The 20,013-nt window shown below is 40.5% G+C and overlaps 2 protein-coding genes across 3 annotated transcripts in view; one reads left to right on the plus strand and one right to left on the minus strand.

Annotated features, from left to right (window-relative positions):
- LOC111263764 (adenylate cyclase type 3) overlaps positions 1-6,583 on the plus strand; it is a 169,298-nt gene extending 162,715 nt beyond the window's left edge. Inside the window, exons 6-8 of the mRNA XM_022839149.2 lie at positions 407-738; positions 956-1,160; positions 1,505-6,583. Of these exons, the coding sequence (XP_022694884.1) occupies positions 407-738; positions 956-1,160; positions 1,505-2,770 (1,803 nt within the window). The 3' untranslated portion in view covers positions 2,771-6,583. The remainder of the gene's footprint in view (positions 1-406; positions 739-955; positions 1,161-1,504) is intronic.
- Positions 6,584-17,918: 11,335 nt separating this feature from the next.
- LOC111263758 (uncharacterized) overlaps positions 17,919-20,013 on the minus strand; it is a 21,011-nt gene continuing 18,916 nt past the window's right edge. For both annotated transcript variants that reach the window (XR_015312445.1, XM_022839134.2), the window contains exon 7: positions 17,919-20,013. This exon is cut by the window's right edge and continues 4,048 nt beyond it. The gene's annotated coding sequence lies outside the window, so the exon portion shown is untranslated.

Raw genomic sequence — 20,013 nt, forward strand, 5'->3', positions numbered from 1 at the left:
TTTTAGAGGAAAGAAACAACTGTACTGAAGAAAAGCGTTGGGGACTGCCTATCAATCAACATTTTTTCCTGCTTGCGACGTTTACATTCGACAACTTGGTCACCCGAGAACTTTCGAATGATCCTAAAGAAGTATTTGCCTCTTAACATTTTTGTCTGCAACAGATTGCGAGTGTCAGCACATATGTATATATACTGTTTTACATACTATTCATACACATTTATTATCATTTTTATATGACTATCCATATCAATACACAAATGTCTCATTTGCTATTTACTTATACTAGATATGACGATATTAATTGGTTGGTTTATTCAAAATCTAGTCCCATACACAATTACTTTCTTCTTCCCAGTACGTGCGTAACTTTGTCCAACGAATCCATTGCTTTTGGTTGTTATAGTATCCTGAAGGAACACTTGATAATCCAGCGCTGACGGACAGAGGTGGTGATCATGGTACCACAAAATCCGATGTAAGTACAAACGTGGTACCAATGGAGGCGTCAACTGGCGGGGGCGCTGAGTATCGAACTCGCCTTCAAAGCGAGCTTCTAGCGCGTGATACAGGAGCGCAACTGGCGCGGTCAGTGCACCCATTGACATTGGCGTTCCGTGACACCGATCTCGAGCGCCAATATACGACGGTCAACGATTCGTCGAATTGCGTCAGTCTAGCTGCTTTTCCACTTGTAACACTTTGCAATGGAATTGTCTTCCTCATCTTATTTGACAAGTAAGTCCATCATCACACCTCAGATACAACATACTTTCACATAGTTTGTGGGAAAAATATAGCGTTCGCATAAGAATGTATGCAAACTTGCATAGCGAAACCGAGAATTATTTACTCTCTCTCTCTCCATCTCTCTCTATATATATATAGGACAATCGTTCGTCCATAAACTAACATGATGGCTTCAATTTGTTTTGATTCGTGACCAATGACGCAGCTCTCCCGTATCCTATACATTGTATGCGGGTGGGCTTGTCGTTCTAACCGTACTTACAGGTCTCTGCGTCACCCCGCTCTTAGTCAAATCGGCGCCGAAGACCGTCACGGCGATGTCATCCGCTGTCCGAGCGAAATCGTCGGCACGATTCGTCATCGTGCTGGTCATTGTACTTCTCTGGACGGTTTTACATGTTGCAACAATAGTATGTAATAATGCTTTTCACTGACTTGCAGAAGAAAGAATACATAGTTGTACAGACACGTTTCAGTGTACCGGACATACCAGATTTTTTCCATTTGTTTTTCGCTATATCAGAGCTAAGTAATAGTGTCAGAAAGTAATATAGACATCAATAGCTTAATTCAACAAAGTGGATGCGTCATAATATGTTGATTTTTGTTATATACGAACAGAGTTATTTCATGTTAAAGAAAGAGGAACCTCTTATTTTCAACTTGACCCAATGTGGATGGGAGAAAAACGATACTGCTCGCGTTAAATTTACCCATGATCCAGTCGGGTTAATGTTACGATTGCCTATTACAGGTAATAGCTGGCTGTCAAACAAACTCACCGGACATGGACATGTCTACGCCATCGGGCGGAAACAGCAGCCCTAAGCCAACAGAAGCCGCATGGCAGTCTCCAGTAGTGCGATTTCCAGCTTACGCGACGCAGATGGTTATTACTGGCTTAGCGGCCGTTACCCTCCTCACACACGTGAGCTACCTCGTCAAATTGCTGCTTGTATCAGCAATTGTATTAGCCCAGTGTCTACTGAACCTGACTTCGCTGAGCGCATCATTCGAGGCATTTGACAATCGCGCGTATGGCTCAAACAGCGCGCTGCTTTCAATGTCGTCGAATGCCGCTGGTGGAATCACAGTACCGCCAGACAGTTTGGGTTTTACAACATCTGAGGCAAATGAGGGCAGTACAGGCGCTTTTGACATAGCTATTGGACATGGTGGCCTCCTGTCCGTGTATCTGGTGGCGGTCGGTGTTTCTTTGGTCATCTGTTGCCGCCAGCTGGAGTACACGACACGACGCCTTTTCCTCTGGAGACGTGAGGTGGACACGCAGAAGCAGCGCGTGGCTGACATGCGACAAAAAAACGAAGCGCTAATCTACAATATCCTACCGCCTCACGTCGCTAAACATTTCCTCGGGACACGCAAAGCTGATGAGGAACTCTATTCGAAAAGTTATGAAGCCGTCGGCGTTCTATTTGCAGCAATGCCGAACTTCAGTGATTTTTATACAGAAGATGATGTCAACAATCAGGGCCTAGAATGTCTACGATTCCTTAATGAGGTTATTAGCGATTTCGATGCCCTGCTAGAACAGCCGCGCTTCCGTGGCATCTACAAAATTAAGACAATTGGTTCGACATATATGGCGGCCAGTGGGTTGTACGGCTCGGATGAGGGTGCTGAGACCGGATGGGAACACCTAGCCCGCCTCACCGAGTTTGCACTTGCTCTCAAAGACACATTGAATACAATTAACAAGGAAAGTTTCAACAACTTCGTTCTTAAGATGGGTATTAACCAAGGGCCGATTACAGCCGGTGTCATTGGTGCTAGGAAGCCCCACTTCGACATATGGGGTAACACCGTCAACGTCGCATCCCGTATGGAATCGACAGGCAAAGCCGGCTATATCCAAGTTGTCAAAGAAACAAAGGCGATCCTTGAGACGTTTGGCTTCGAGTTTGAGCAGCGAGGTCTGGTTACAGTCAAAGGCAAAGGCCAGCTTATGACGTACTACCTCATAGGGCGTAATAGCGCAAAAGCTACGGCTAAGAGCTAAGGAGATCACAGAGTTTTCCTATTCACCAGCTCCCATAACATGAGACAGATTAAATCCTATAACAAAATAACAGATGGCGCATATTCAACTAACATGAGCGGAGCATTGCCATTTTATGAGAATCCCCTACGATGGGCAGCGTGTCCCGCAGACGTCGAAGCCGCTCTCAACCGTTATAACTCTTTAAACTTGTATCGTTCCACTTATCCTAATACAATAATTCTGCATCTTCAAATAAGTACTGTAAGATGGGATGTTGTAAATGAATATGCAGGTTCTGTTTACGGATCAAATGTATTCTAACCTTCAATTTCAATACCAAGTCAATGAGGCGTAAGAAGAATACATACTTCTGCGTTAACGCTCTATGGTAAAGACAGCATTCCGTATGCTGATATCCGCATCCTAGTGTAATCGTTGGCCATCTTTTGTTGCCGCACGTATAGAGGCTTCTACAGTAAGGGAATCTTCTAACTTTAAGCCATTTTCAAATAGCTAACCAATCTGTTTCGCATAACAATCGGGGGGATCGTACGCAACCACCGCATGGTCAACGGCACAAGCCGCGTTAATGTCTAATCATTGCTCTGAAGAAAGTGAACTGCGATTCCCCCTAAATTTAACACGTAACCGAAGATTTGCATGATATATCCTAACTAGGTTGCTGAAGCACAATGAGTAGGCAATATTCTTTGTTTTCGTCTGCTAGCCGACAGACGACGCTCATATTATCCTCTGATAGACTTTTACATAATGCAAACAACCGCAAATTAATAGTAATTTGCAAACGACGTGGACAATATTGTTTTAGGTAGCACCTGTCACTAAGTGTTTAGCGAAGAAAAAACCAAATTTAACATCTACAATGATGCAGGGTAGGCATTAAGAGGAGCCCCTGCCTGTTTTACCATTAGTGTAATAGAAAACCGCAAAATCCACCTAGGCAAATATTAAAATAGAAGGCATTTTCAGTTTAGTTTTGTCTATTTGCGAGCTGAGACAAAATAGATACAATATAGGTAAAGGGGCAGAGTACGAATTTTCGTTGGGAAGTTGCAATATGACCGATGGCTTGCCGTTCTCCCCGTATTGGCTCGCAATACAACATAACAATATAATAACAATAACATAACGAAAAAACGATACGTTAATAAATCTAAACGGTCGTAACGATGGTGGAAAGGCAGGCTGAAGTGGCGAACCATTGTGGCTGCTATTAGATCATCCGATACATTTTACCCATGGGCCGCTGAAAAGAAATTATGCTGTTTGGTAAAAAAGAAAAAAAAAAGACTTGTTTCGTGGTACTTCCACGATATCCAGATCGTTACTTGCTCTTGACGGGCTAGACTGCGAAAGAAGTTGGTTGCGTAATGTCCGTCGTCATTGAAAGGATATATAGGTAGACTGGTGTTTTTCATAGGCTAGTCTGGGCTTTATTTCGGAGACAACAATTAAACATCGTCGTGAAAATTTCGACGGTAAAAACAGAATGACACAAGAAGCTAAACAGTAGGCCCCGAACACACATAAACAGACGTTCCTGAAGTAGGGGAAATATTGTGTCCTTTTTGTCCTCCCTCACAAGCCTTGAATGTGATTGTATTATACAGGAGTAACAACAGAAATGACGACGAATATTATAACGATAACATACTGCATAATGCTAATCTAATAAGGATTACGAAAAAAATGAATACAGATATCACAAATGCAATGCTTCTCTTTCTAAAACGAGCAGGAGGTCTATAAATTTAGCGAAACAGTATCAACTGACTCACTCGGTTAGGAAGTGGCACGATGAATGGGAATTTAGGTTAAATACTACCAAGTTCGTCCAACCCTGTCTAGGCGTCCGCCAGCAAGAGATTACGCCCGCTGGACACAACAAGATATAAGGACACAGCTGTCTATAAATACGTTACTGAAATTGTTGAAGGAAATGACCATGATTACATATTCCGAGAGCAATCCAAGAGGCTGAATTGCCAATAGCGATAAATATGATAGATACTAATGAAAATGATAGGCATAATAATGATGTTAAGAAGCAAATGAGTACCAATGAAGATACGTATGAAGCAAACATAGACGAATGATACACCCACAGTCACGGTACATATATAAGCATATGATATAGTAGAGTAGACATATAGCTGTGAAAAGATTTCGAAGCTGGACAGGCACATGAGCCCAGCGTCCGCACCCAGTGCTAAAACCGGGTCGATATATATGTAATCCAACCAAATGCGACTAATGGTCACTGTAAACGGGTCTTGACCTGTGGGCATAGGTATGTGTAGAACGTAATAGCGTCAAAACAATATACTTATATGAAACATACGACCGATGGACGCAGCGATATTTATAACATGCATAGGTACGGCATAAATACTGTTGAGTAAGCAGAAAAATAGGGCCTCTCCATGGAACCGTTGTAATACATATATATCGTTCAAGCGGATGTCAAAAGGCCATGAACAATAGTGTCACCCCTTTCACACGGCACGCTTATAATGTTCCCGTAAGAAAAGAAATTGAGAAAACTAGAGCAGAAATAAGATTCATGATAATAAGACGAATACCGTTGTAGTAACAATAATTATCTTAAAATGATTCAACATTGCTATTAGTGACAGGAAGTTTTAAAGATAGCCAAAAAATACTCAATACTTCGAGCCGTATCCGAGCAGATCATCACCACGTAATAACGATTATAATAAATTGGCGAAAAGATAAAATAGTACATGGTAGATCGGAAAGTTCGAGCTTATGCAAAAGGTACGTATACAGGATTGAACAAAGCCAGAAGGGACTGATGGTGATGATTGTGTTGGGGTCGTTTCCGCCTCTGCGGCTCACGCATGACTTCGTTTTAGATAGTAGACGTATGACGCACTGATGCAGACGCACTAGACAAGCCGTTGACTATCGGAATACTCGACGCTGCGATATGTCGTCTTTTAGTGCAATTAGGCCATTGGAATACTGACGACCTACTAGTAGTTTCAGTGGGAAGCAACGATTCTATATCTCTGTAGACAGCTATTGTTGGTAACAACTCGCAGCACCGAGGATAGAATAACATTTATAATTACTGTGACGATCGATTATAATTATAGCTATCCAAAGTCAATTAGGAGGCCCATCCATCAAATGGCCCTTTCCGAAGGCGTTCGTAACCTCGCGTGGTGTGATTGGGCGCACAACACTGCTTTATCGGAGCTCCATGGGAGCGATAACGACAAACATAACAGCAGACGTATTATCGACGCTTGACGTAATCGCCGTTTAACGCAAGCATAGACACTTCGTCAGGAACATTTCGGGAAGCACCGACAAGATATAGCCACGCTGAGAATTAGAGCGGGTTCAATTGTCTATCATGAAGACTATACGAGTTAACTTGACACGCATTTGCCACTCGATGTTATCCGTACCCATATATTAATTAGTTAGCATCATCTTCTCGTTCGCAAGAGAAGAAGCAAGGACGAAATTCTTGAAAATTGTCTAGCTCCCTTAATTAGACCTATTCAGACTTGACGTTTGCTCTATGTCATGTATGAACAGACTGTTCATATACGTAATTAGTCTTGTTCACAATAATCGTCATAAAAAAAATATAAACAAAAATAATTGATGATTAGTGCCGTTACAATTACACCGTTCAATTAACAGAGCATTCAGTCACGCCATACAGCCTGTAAATACCCTGTAAAATACTTTAAGCAAAAACAGAGACGCAACGCCACCACGACGACAAAAATGAGCAAGAGACAAATAAACTTGGTTGTTATGTTAACCCTTAAAGATGTAATAACGTTGTCATTTGGGAACACTGAAAAAACAAAGAGCCAAAACTTTATCTCAGTGGAAGCCATGTTATGTTTAGTTAACGCCCGTTTCAAGTTCAGCTACATCTGCGACATTTTACTGAATTCAATTAAATCTGCAATGATCTGTTCGATGTAGGCAGTCACGGTGCTATTTTTCGCGTACTAACCATCCAGTGTGATCGGCTACCGTTTTGCTGGCATCAAGCAATTAACGGCCAGCTGCTACACTGACGTATAAAGTTCCGGTTCGATAATTAGGTTACGGCAAGCTCCGAATTGAAGGGAAGACTTATTTGAAGTCGAGAAAAACCTTTGAATGTTTCGGCAGTACGCAAAACCACGAGTGTTCGCCTCTTAAAACACGTTCTTTATCATTATGAATCACTGTAATACCGCTGCCGGCTAGAAAAGCTTTGGCCTGATTCATTAAGATAGAAGGCGACAGATCTCTTTATCAATAGCATTTGCTCTATTGCCATTGACTATCGTGTCGATAAAAATAACCTTAGCGAACATATTTTTATTTTTGTATGGACAACATGGAATATGATTGTGTCATGAGGCAGGGTTAAGTGCTTATCTGAAGTCTGTAAGACAAGCAGCAGACAAGGAACAGGTTGTACGACAGTTACTCTAATAGTTAAGGATATAAATATTAGCCTGTATCAACATAATTTCTTCCGATAACTTTAAAACGATCCGTCTAGATGACGCTGCAAACATCCGCGCGCGTAGGATCGGCACTCTTAAATCATACAATACAATTTTAACTCAATTCTTAGGCTTATGCTTCCGAGTGCTCGTCCGAATAGTCCGTCTGATTTCGCGGACGTACGTTCTCTAGCCCGACCAATCCTCGGAGCTATGACGGATATTACAGACGTAGGATTCGTCAGTTTGCTCACTTTTTATGTTACTGCTCTCTATTCCATCTATTAACCCGTTGCATAGTAGGCCGATATGAGGTGTGGGCGAATCTGCTATGGAACAGCACTTGAACAAACAGCACATGTTGTTTAGTTTCTATTATTAGTGTTTTATCGCTGCATCTTATCAACAGCGATAAGATGAAAATCTTTCGATTACGAGAAAATTGGTTGGTAGTGGCTGGTGGTCGATAGATAGTGTCGGATGCTAACGAATATTAGGCAAATCTGCCGTACGCACTGATCCGGTAGTTTCAAAGTTAAGTTAAGAATTTTTACTCAGAACTAATGCTGATCCAGATATTTCATTGTCGGGCCTTCTTTGCTGATTGATTATACTTAAGATTTCTGAAACTTGCTGGACTTGTCCGAGGCTGGGCTCGTAGTTAGATCGAGCTTACGACAGCGGCCTCTACACACATTTTTCACCGAAGAACCGATTGTATCGCTATGAGATCCTGCATTCACAAGCAGTTAGTTCTCCACATAACGGAAGCGTATATAACGTGGCGGACGACGTCGTCCAGAAGAACAGAGGAGAACAAGGACAATGACGAGGGATATTCGCGTCCTTTGTTGTCATCTAAAGGCAAATTGCGTTCTAAAACGAGCGGACAAAGGGCCTTCTGAAGTGTGGACTGTGCACGACGGATAATCAAACTGCGGTTGGGTTTTGACGGAAACTCTGATGAACATTGTTAGTAAGATACCCCTTTTTATGCTCTGTCCGTTGTGTGACTAGTATTTATGGCCGCTGCATTTAGAATCGCATTACGAAAGGCACCGCCTCGCGATTTAGTACAACGAAGACAGAAATTAAGTGAGGATAGAAAACGATTTTCAACGAACGTATTTTTAAGGACTTTTCTACCTCTTTAACGGTTTTAGTTACTTTCAAGGTCGTAACAAGTAAACATACCGACGTCGTTGTCTAAAAAAAAAGTGGAGCAGTATTTTTTTGTGACCGATTCGGTTAGTCAACAGGACCTGATTCTTCGAACGAACTGCAGCGAATAGGCACATCCTGAAGGTGTAATTTGAGTTTTTCGGTTTGAATAGATGATCATCGTAACTATTTAAGTTTGAATTAGGTTGGCTGAAAATTATGATTTCTCATAGACTCTTGTGAAGTTTTGCTGGTCAGTGAGTTGTTTTAAGAATGGCTCACAACCAGTCACCCATAATGTGCAGCTTTCTCGAAAACGAAAAGCATATCGATCTATGCAAAAAAGAAAAAAAAAACCTAAAAGAGCTCACAAGGTAGCTACGGTATTCCTTGATATAAAGATATTATTAAGTATCTTTATTGAACGTGTCCCACAACAAACGTAAAACTATTTCATCTAATCAACCGTTTAGCTAAACCTTCGAAAACGCTGTAGTCAGAATCATCGGTGAAGCTCGAACCACTAGCACCATGTTTGTTCAAACACAGCATTAGCCGTTAAACGCACCGCGTCGGGGGGTAAACCACCGTTATCTAAGTAGACAGTGGGCTTATCTGGATCGTAGAGACCACAAGGCCGAATGAACGCCTTTATGACAACAAACTGGGAACGCACAACAGCGGGCAAGAAACAGGGCATGATTTTGTCTAATCTGACGCTAGTACTTCTAAAAAAAAAGGTTAAAGATTGTTTCAAACACACTTGCAAAAGTTGAGCGAATATTCCATATCATTTAATGATGACATAAGCAAGGGAGTTTTTCAACGTTCGCTTTCTGTTTTCTGATAAAGGAACCGGCCCCGACCGGCAAGGTTGTATATTGTATATATATATATATATATATATACTTATCCTATACTACTAACTACATATACTACTAAAGTTCTGTGCTTGTTTGTTTACTTGTACGATTTAAATCAACTCCTTACAGAGGCCGGATCAGGCCGATGGTTGGCAGGTTTTTAGGGTGCCACCTGCAAATAGGAAGCCGGGCTGCGCGTAAGAAGGGGGTCATCTAGGTAAATACTTTTACACGAAGACAGCTTGCCTTCCATCCCATAAAACGTAATGTAAATTTGGAAAAAACTGTCGTCTTTTTAGATTACACGGCTCCTTCATAAATACTTGTGAGAAAGGTTTTTACTGAAAATTGAAATAAAAATTGATAAAATGGTAGCTGAATGTTTACATGGAGTTTGGGTATGTTGAGGGGATCGTCCTCGCTACCAATCAAAACACTTTACTAAGCTAAATAAAAGCACTATACAAGTTTCTATACCTAAATTGGACATTTCGGTGTGGAAATGGTAAGAGACTTATTGAGGAGCTCGCCTCACGCATGTAACAGTGGGGTAGCAGTTGAGCAGTTATTTGGGCAAATTCCTAATAAATGTCAATTGGAAAGATAAAGCCGCAGATAAAAAGTTAATTTTTGGAAAACTATTTTCTTTCAGAGAAAAAAGCCAAGAAAGAGATGTAAATATTTAACAAAACATTAATAAGTTTTAGTGATGATTCGGTGTGTGTGTGTGTGTGTGTCTTAATCCTATATATAACTATTTATTAACAAAATCCTTAGGTACGGATGATACCATGGGAACAAAATCAATAGATCAACATAAAATATCATTATAAAAGGTTTATTCGATCTTCATGTTGTCCTTCAAAATATTCCCCTTAGTTAGTTACTATTTATATCGAGATCCATCAATTGTCGTTAAGAAAACCCCTTTTACATAATACACCATTTTGGTTTACACCACCCAAACAGTTTTGGGTATTTTGGTGCTTGCAACTTGAATAAGATCTACGAATTGATGTAAATTAATTGGCATCAGCTAAGTGGTACTTTGTATAAAAGAATGTTTTTTTACATTTTGGTACTGTTCTTAAAAAAGTGGTCAACTTAAATGTTTGTTATATGAGCCGCTACAACTTTCCAGCTGACACTGCTTAGGAATTCATTTAAGAAGGCACTCAAAAAGAGCCCGAAACACATCTTCACCCTGCTGTCGCCTGGGCGAGCCGAACTCCTCAATGGGATTTTGACCATTTTTAGGTATTTGTTTAGCAATTCGACGCAAGCCTTCGATTGGTATCAAAAGTGACCCGCTCCTGCGTGAACCCCAATATAAAGGACCATCTCAGCCCACACAACCTGTTCATAGACCTCTACGAAGGAATCATAGCGGTCTGCGAAGAACGGAGTCCACTGGGAAAAATCCTCCTCCATTTTTGCGCAGCGCTATTTCGGACGGTGTTATAGCGATCCGGCAAATGTAGTCCCCTCGATCTAACCAATTTAGGCGTGGATTTGAATCGAACAGACATACACAGAGCTTCGGTAGCATACAGATAGCTAGATAAGTTTTATAGCTGAGCTATCTAGGCCGGAAGATGTTTTCTTTTTTTGATTCGCCTCTTTTAGGTCTATAAAAGTTACACTTGCTTTCCCTTGTTTTTCGTCACTTGATCGAAAGACTTCTAACCGCTGCCGTCGCGTCTATCGTGCTTCGATTGGTCCTGAATTTATATGGGTTGTTGTTGTTAATAACTTTTTTCCCCCGCTAGGAACTGAATGAACTGATAATTTAGGAGATTTATACATAACAACTAAGACCAAAAAGCGCTACAAATAACCGAGTGTAAAGACAAAGAAAATTATACCTTTTTGTTTCGTTACCTCTAAGAACATGCCATGCTTGTAAGAGGCAAGGGCAAATGTTATTTATTATGAAAAAAATTACTTTTATGGTTATACTTGGTATACGAAGGGAATATAATAAGACGTACAATAAGAATTTTTTATTCTGTTTGGTATAGTACGGATAAATTTGCCCAAATCATTGCTATAAAGACGCCTTTAATTTCAACCCCTTGCTTTTAATTTTAGTCCCAACCACTCTGCAACATGTCCTAACATTTTTGCCAGTATATAAGCAGCATGTAAGTTAATTAGGTCCTGCCATTGTTTAGTTGATACTTGAGCACTTACGACCTGCACATGATCAATCTTTAAGCTGTTTTCCCTAATATTTCATTATATAATACCCTAATACTTTTCTAAATCGTTTTCGGAATACGCTCTGGACCTTTCTCTTAAAAAGTGTATTACTTGTTTTCTTTTGTGTTGGCAACTGAAATTGAGTGTATCTGTGAAGATTTTTTTTCATACAGATGCGTTGAGCTGGACTGGAGAAGATCTAATCTGTTCTAGATGGATTGCTGGTTTCCCATAATTTACGTTTCACCGTGTTGTTTGTGTTATACTGATCATAACACTAACTACTTCATCTGCATTACTGCTTTTATAAAGCTCGGTCTAGTTCTGATCGCCAGGTCTTTTAATTTCTTTAAGATCGATTATTTCAGCTTTTGTTCCTTGTTTTTGCGGGTCAAAGTGTACGATACCGTGCGTATTTGTTCTACTACAGCTTCGTCGTCCTTCGTCGTCGACTTTAACCTATGAAAACATGATCAACCAGCATACCAGCACAACCTGGTTTCGAACATTGAACAGCTACTATTGTCGACAAATATCCATCTGTGCTTGCATTGTCTCTCAGTGTGCTTATATCAACATCTCTTATAACTAGCCTATTTAAGCTGCTATTTTGTCTCTACCAACTGCTTGGTAATAAAGTCGTCAGTAGCTAGAATGTCTCGACTCGGAAAGCTATAAATAGAGTTTGTTGTTTCTAGTCGCTTATCATTATTTGAGTAATGTTCTTAGCCATTCACTATATGTATGTATATATATATATTTATTTTTCCTCTGTATATAATGCTGTTCCGCAAACACTTCGTCCTTAAATAGCGAAGGAACGAACGGTAACCCGTCATTTCGTTATAGCATTACCTCTATATCTATTCGTTTTCCTAAGGTTTCCGTTTTGTTCAAGCGGATCACATCAAAGTTAACAGGACAAGTTGAAAGTTTCATTGCTTTTGTTCCCGTTCTCTCATTCGATCCACCTAGCCTAAATAACAAGCGGGACCCAAACGAAAGGTGTAAAAAGCTCCGATGTTTCCGTTTCACTTCTTTCTCGAGGTGCATTTGCATATATGTTTAATAGATATATGTACAGAGTATAGATTTCTTCCTGGCTACTACAATGGTACAGTTGGCCAGGTGAAACTGTTGATGTAAATACGTAACTATTATTTTTATGTTATTAGTATTTCATTTTTTATGCATTATTTGTGATTCGAAGCAAGATTTATTTAAAATGAATTTTTTTTATATATATTTTTCTGTTTTGTAATATGTTTATATACCAGCATTATGATTGCTCGTTTACTAGAGAACGGTGCTTGATTGTGTTTCCATTTTTTTATAACTCTAGTCTTTGGAATATTTCTCTTATGTTTTCCGCAGGTTCACAACTTGAGATGTGAAGCTTGTAAAGCAACGCAGGCAGTGCAGCTTCCCTTAGAGGGGCATTGTCTTTAAGAGTGTTCCTTAACTTGCAATTCCTTGCCCGAAATTTAATATTAGCTTGTGAGTAGCTAGAGAAACTTCGTGGCTTCATTTTTTGACCCTCGCTATACAAATCTATTCACCTCGCAAGTCGTACTAGGTTCGGCAGTCTTTTAAGCTAATAAGCTGGTATAAGCCGTAATAGATGCTCATCAACTGGAACTGGTCTGTAGTAACTTATATCCTAGGTGTAACAGGCATCTGAGAAAGAGAAGATATATAGGCAATGAATTTCATACAATTGGACGAGTTCCTTTCTACTCGAAAGCCAAGCTGAAGTATCTATTATATGACTATCCTCTTTACGTAAAAAAAACCTTTCAGAAAAGTCATTACAGCTTAACGTAGTGAAAGGCTACATACAAAAAGGACGGGTGCAGTATACTAGTTAAAAGATGATACGAGCCAATGTGGAGTCTTCGTAACAACTAATCGTTGAGATATACGCTTCGATTTACAATGTAATCATTGGGTCCAGGTAAAAAGAACGGACGAGGGATTGTTTCCATGTAGCGGACCACAGGCAAAACTCATCCTACAAGCGATGCCACCATACAGGACGCATATGCCAAAGCAAACTTGTCGACAAGTATATTCGCGGTTGGATAGATATACTCATGTAGCGCCTCGACCGTGCTATAACGTTGTTATCCGAGGCCGTTATAATAATCATGTCTCAGTCTAAACCAAGTTTACGGCGGAAAAAGGAAAGAAAGAGCGTGCACGAATTAATTTAGCCTGTCTAAGTTATGAATTATATATACTGTCTATTACTTTATCCCACCCCTCCGCAACTGTGTTGATTCTAGATACCCTATGTACGTTTGAGCTATCTAAGAGATTGACCTGCCTAACTAAGTGACCACCTACTATCATTCTGTTACGTTACAACGCTCACATTATCAGACAAATACGAAATTTTGTCCAAGAGACGGAAGTTCTACTAGGGATACAACCGAGCCACAGCAAGCGAGATCTACAGTTAACTAGGGTTAAATGTTTCGAGGTTTACATCCAGCATCGCCGTCAGCGCTCATTGGACGGCTGGCGCCCAGCACGACATCAACTGTGTGTCTGTCTATACCTAAATGCGACCTTCTCAAGGATGAGGTCTTATATTAATTCGAACCTGCGAGCTCACACCTCAGAGTTATGCTTATCGAAAGATAGCAAACTGCATTTATAAAATCGAACGAGTTCTATACGGACGTCCCTGTATTTTAGTCATCCAGTTCCCCTAAATGGCTTAGTTGTTCGGATAAAATCGTCACCATTAGTAGCTACTTACGTTGTGCTGTGAGAACCATACTGATTCTTTCAATTACTATAAATTATTATCAAATATATTTTGACTATTAGATAAACGACTGATTAGATCTCCTCTCCTTCAGAACGATAGTCGCCTTGTTTTTTTTTTGTCCTTATGTTTATGGATGCGTGAAAATACCAAATCATTTTCTGTAATTATGCGGCGTACGTAAACAGCTTGCTCTCAACTGTATCTATAGATAGATAGAGCTCTTGATTAGTATGCTTTTAGATGTTCAGTTTAAAGGTATTGCTAATAAAATATGAGGCATACTTTTGATTGGTTATCTTTTAAAACTTAATCAAGTATAGCTCAACCGAAGTTCTTGGGAATGGCTATTTGAAAATGTTCAAGTTCAATGTTTATAACGTAAACACTCAGTTAAAATCATCAGCCGCTTGTCCTAAATGTAATAACATGAACATTTGCAGTAGCACAGAGAAAAACACACACAAACAAAAAAAAAAGTCGGTAAAAAGATTTTCGAAGAAGGCATTCGTTTTTCTTAGACAAAAAACTTTTAGCGTCTTTGGGACAGATTATTTGAAACTTAGCACCGAACTTCTGAGATGACAAAAAACTGAAACCAAGTCACATGTATATGACGGATAAGTAACTTTTCACATCCGCTTGAATGCCATCTAGCTAGAAACTAGAAGAAATTGAATAGTTAGTCTTTTGTTAGAGTCTTTCGTTTGAGAGCTCTGTCTTCCCTAAACGAGCTGATAGATAATTACTCTTATAAGAAGTAACACCTTGAGGGCCACATAAAGCATGGTTCTGTCGGGTGGCAGATAAAAACAAAGTCTCAACTACAAAAAGAGGTTAAATACTTAGCTAATATAGTGACAAAAACTTGGCATGACCTTACAAGGAATGTTGCATTTTTTTTACCGTCTATTTAATTTGATCTCATAAAAATATAAGAGACAAAAACATTGGTGCATCGAAACTGCCCACTCTCTAAAAGTCGAACCCGATAAACGCCTAATAAAGGACAGTTAATAAAATAAGCCTTTAATCAAGCTTCAAACCCAATATAAAGCGAACTAAGCGGAAGGTGGGTTATCTCAGTTGGTTAATTACGCCAATATATCCATAGACAGCTGATTTCGCCGCTTATCTTGCGTTGCTGGCATAGACCAACGGCACCAATAAGATCAACTAATCTAGAAACAATTTGACGTTTTTGGATAAAGCATTGACGATCAAACAATAACAGGTCTCGTATTCAAAAATTAATATTATAATTATCATCATTAATGAAAAAACAAGCTTGTTCGAAGCAACATGCGTAAACGTTGATACATGCACTTATATTTCCCTTTTTTTTGCCTAAAGGCTACACATAGCCGCCGTGTGGCTAGCAGAGCTCACAACACCGCTGTGTTCGCATTTTTAGGGGTATATTATAAGAGAAATGAACGAATCCTTCACGAAAGCTATCAATTTCCCACTGCCATTTATCTATCTTTTCTTGCCGCTTTCCTTTGGGCATCCGTTGGGTGGACATGTTGCCCCATCGCCTAGGCATGCCATTCCAACAGGCTTCGGTTGTTGAGCGCAATGAACCACACAGACTTCCTGTAGCTTGCAGGCTACAGTCCGTTAGATACCCATGGGTAAAAGGAAGTGAGCACAGGGACGCCTATCAAGACTCAGTGCCGTCGACTTTCTTTCAAAGTGACTTGGGAAAGCTTGCTAGCTGCAGGGATGTGGGTAAGGTGCGCCGCTCAGGCCATGACAACGACTACCCTTTCCTTTCAGCGGTATACTTCAACGTCTTGTCCTTAGAGGAATGCACTGTTTCTGAATAGTATAGAACTGAGTCAGTTTTAGACCGTTGACGAAGGCTCTTATTCGAGACACTCAAACCTGATTTTCCCTTGAGCCCCACATCGAAATCTGTGTCCTCAGAGTCTCTCAGGTTACCCAGTAACTCCTCCAAGACACAACAAAATAAGATGTTTTGCGCTTCTTCCGTACTATATGTGGTGCTGGGCACATATTGCTAATGGGTAAATTTCACTTCGTTCACATTTTATTACATTCAGAAAGATGTATTAGTAGGGTCGGAATTTACCGAACGTTCTATGCCAAGGTGTCCATTGGGCAACATGGACCACTCGTGTCCGGACGCAAGACGAAGACAAATGCTATTCAATCCTAGCCTTTAGCAAGTTTCACAGGCCCCGGGGATCAACGGAGTCTCTCGTTCAAGGAGCCTCATCGAGAATGCGCAAGCAGCTCCCAAAGAGCCGTCCAAGTGATGTAAACACTAACGGATCTGTTAGGATCGAACACATCGGCTATGCCATCCTTTTTGCACGAGGACGGGCTGTCACCTATACGATTCGCGAACACCACACAAATGATACTCGAATCCCAGTAGAGAACTGGCACTGCCAAGACAATGCGGCGATGGAAACAATGTTTTAATTCGATGAATTGAAACTTTGTTACTGTACAACTTATAGAATCGGTGCCACTAAATCATACATGTTTTAAAATCAGCGATTTTACAACCCCAACTTTGTATTCCAGTCCCAAAAAGGGACAATAACAGTTATAATACTTTTGATTTTGCTTAGTTATACACCGAGTGTTTCTTGCAAAGGAATTGATAAAAACTTGTCTATTTCTTTAACGGGATACAGCGAGTATATCTTGAGTTCTAATTGGTCATCGGGCTAAACTTCTATACTGATCTCCCGATTGAGACAATCCAAAGTGTTGTTCCAATTGGGAAGGCTTAACTGGGATTAAACTAACTACCAGCCCTGTGACTAATGGTTATTAATGGATCAGTTGGGTATTAATATGGTAACCAGCGGAGTTCCTGCCCCAGGAGTAGATACAGGAATAGTTGTAAGTGAACTTGCCGCAAAATCAACAAGTTCAAAACACATCGGGTATTAAATAGAAAAATAATAATTAATTTTAAAAAATGCACGTTCTTTCGCTCAACAGGAATAGGGTAGGCGATGAGTTAGACGACAGATAAGGAAATACATACTGTTAGCACAAAGAGATAATAGAGAGACTGAAAATTCCATGACGGCCGAGCGACTGGCTATTATACAGTTCCTACAATTCAAAAAATTATCATGATCTGTCTCGAAACTAGATATCGATATTGTTGTCACCTATTATATTTCTGTAAATAGCGAAAATCATAAGCTCCATTGCTTCAAAGAGCAAATAAAGAAAAAAAAAAGGACATGATTTAAGTACTGCGTTGGGGGCTGCATTAATGTTGCGTGAGACGGCTAACTTCAGACACGACCCAAATGTGTCTATTACTAGATTCGAACCTCGTAACCTAAGAACCTACATAACTAAATTACAACCTCCCTTCTATGGTTTTGGCATACTTGATTTACATTGTTCTGGCTAATTGATTCGCACTATTCTGGGGTGGCGTAAACCACCGAAATAATCTCCACAAGAGTCTGCCAAATAAGCTAAACTCTGTAATTATGCTTATCGTTTTTCGGCCTAGTTTTTTCGTAACCCAATGTCAGAGCAATCGTTAGCAAAGCTGTCTCAGAGGACCTAGTTCAGCCTAGCCTATTATGTGATTAAGTCGTTTATTCGCTGGTTTTTGTCGTAACAGGTCTTCTTTATCTAAAAGACAACAGAACCTATAGTTTTGTCCACACCACGCCATCATGGGTGAGCTCATTTATTGTGATGATCTTTTTCTTTGCTTCCTGCTTCGTTTTCGTCACCTTTCCTCATCTTCATCTGTTCCTCGCCCTCGTCTCCTGCCATAGACCCCCTAAAGTGTCATATCGCACTCCACCTGCTCGTACTGTCCATGCCATATTCGACCGTTTGCCCGCTCACCGACATTACCATCATCATCATTTGTTTTATCTTCTAGCTTGCTGCGCTCCTCTTTCGAGGGCCATCATCATCATCACCACCTTCTGCTGCTGCTGCTGCTGCTGCCCCTGCTGTTATCTCTCTCTCTCTCTCGCTCGCTCTGGCAGGCACGCGCCCACACGCACACGCACACGCACACGCACACAGACACCCACACGCACATTTCGTTCTCGCCTCATCCTCACTTATTATTATTCTATTATTGTTATTGGCATTACCATCTTTATCTCAATCATTTCAGCTTCGTTGAGTATGTAGGCGCTCTGTATGTAGATTGAACTCGTCACTGTTCCCTTGAAAGGAGTATTTGCGTTTGCCTTCGACGCGTATGTCTGTCTGTTTGTTTTTTTTCTAGTGTCGTTATTATCATCGTCGTATGATAACCACTATGATCGATAATCTCACCATGTTTGTTACTAATCCCATCATCATCAGTATCTGCTCATTGATTACCACCCTTGGGTTTTTTACATCGGAAGCGAAGGAATTGTTGTTGCCGATACCTTTGCCATCGTTGCATTGATGTCCCCTTTTTCTCAGATCATCTCGCTGCCGCCAGCTTTTATCGGGCTAGCAAAACAGGAGTTGTTTCTATTATTGGTAAAATCGCTGTAGGGGGTGTTAGCGTACGCTTTGTTCAGTGCGCTCTTCAACGATTTGTCGAACCAAGTTACACCACTGTATTTGCCATATTATAATAACTGTCACCATTATATGGTCTACAGACGGCTATGAACAGTACAGACATTGACCCCACACCATCGCGCTTCGCGAATCTCTTAATTCTCGTTGATAAGTGACAGTTTTATGAAGCATTCACCCGGCGTACATCGAGACAGCCTCACTGAACGTTAGTCAGATGATAAACGCATAAGGAACCAAATTAGTGAAGACGAAATACGTTAGCCGTCTAGCTGAGGACAGGTTTCCGAAGCTCGAGAAAAACAATGATACATTAGAGCGTAGTTGCAGGACAGTGCGCTTGATGACGACATTAAACACACAGAAAATGCATCGTGGCGTTACCACACAAACATTGTGTATTTCTGATATTATAGGCTTCCAAAACAACTGGTTTACAGCTGATCCTCACTTTCATGGTGATGATGATGATGATGACGACGATGATTCGAATCATTATTATAGCTTGCGTTCTGTTGTTTGTGGTGATGTAGCAAAAACACCGGCACGTTTTTTCTGTTCATCTCTATGTTGCTGCCGTATACCCAAACCTCGACCGACGGGGTAATTTGTGTTTCTATATTATGATGAACCGTCTACTGCTGCTGCTGCTACTACTAACTACGCTACATAACTGATTATCTGCAATAAATAACACCTACCTCTCCTAGCTACACAGATGAAACACAATATAGGTGGAATATAGAGATTTTCGTAAATACTGCTGTTAGAAGGCCGAGGAAAGCGCTCATATATATATAGATGCTCGTAGTTATGCTGTTGGGGGGTTAGTGGCTGAATGAAAATTCACCGCGTAACAATTTTACACAATAATATACTTGATATATCTGATATCGAGTAGACACGGAGGGAGATACAATTGACTAGCGGTCAGGGGTGATATGTATTCACGTAATATCGTTGATACGTACTGAAAGTGTTTAGATGTATCAAGCATCAGAAAACGCTTCCTAAATAGTGGTTGATCAGTTCTGCTTGTCAAAAGTTCTTGAGCTATTGTGGGGAACGTGTGTATATGGGGCAGGCTCGTGCCTGAACACAAGAGAAGTACGAGACTGCAAGAGCAAACCGATGGAAATGTAACGAAAAAAAAAGTGTATATTTTCCATGCCAGTAAATAAATGAACCCTTTGTCGGGCGCGCAGAACTGGG

The sequence above is a fragment of the Varroa jacobsoni genome, unplaced genomic scaffold (assembly GCF_002532875.2).
Source record: "Varroa jacobsoni isolate VJ856 unplaced genomic scaffold, vjacob_1.0 scaffold_789, whole genome shotgun sequence".
NCBI lineage: Eukaryota > Metazoa > Arthropoda > Arachnida > Mesostigmata > Varroidae > Varroa > Varroa jacobsoni.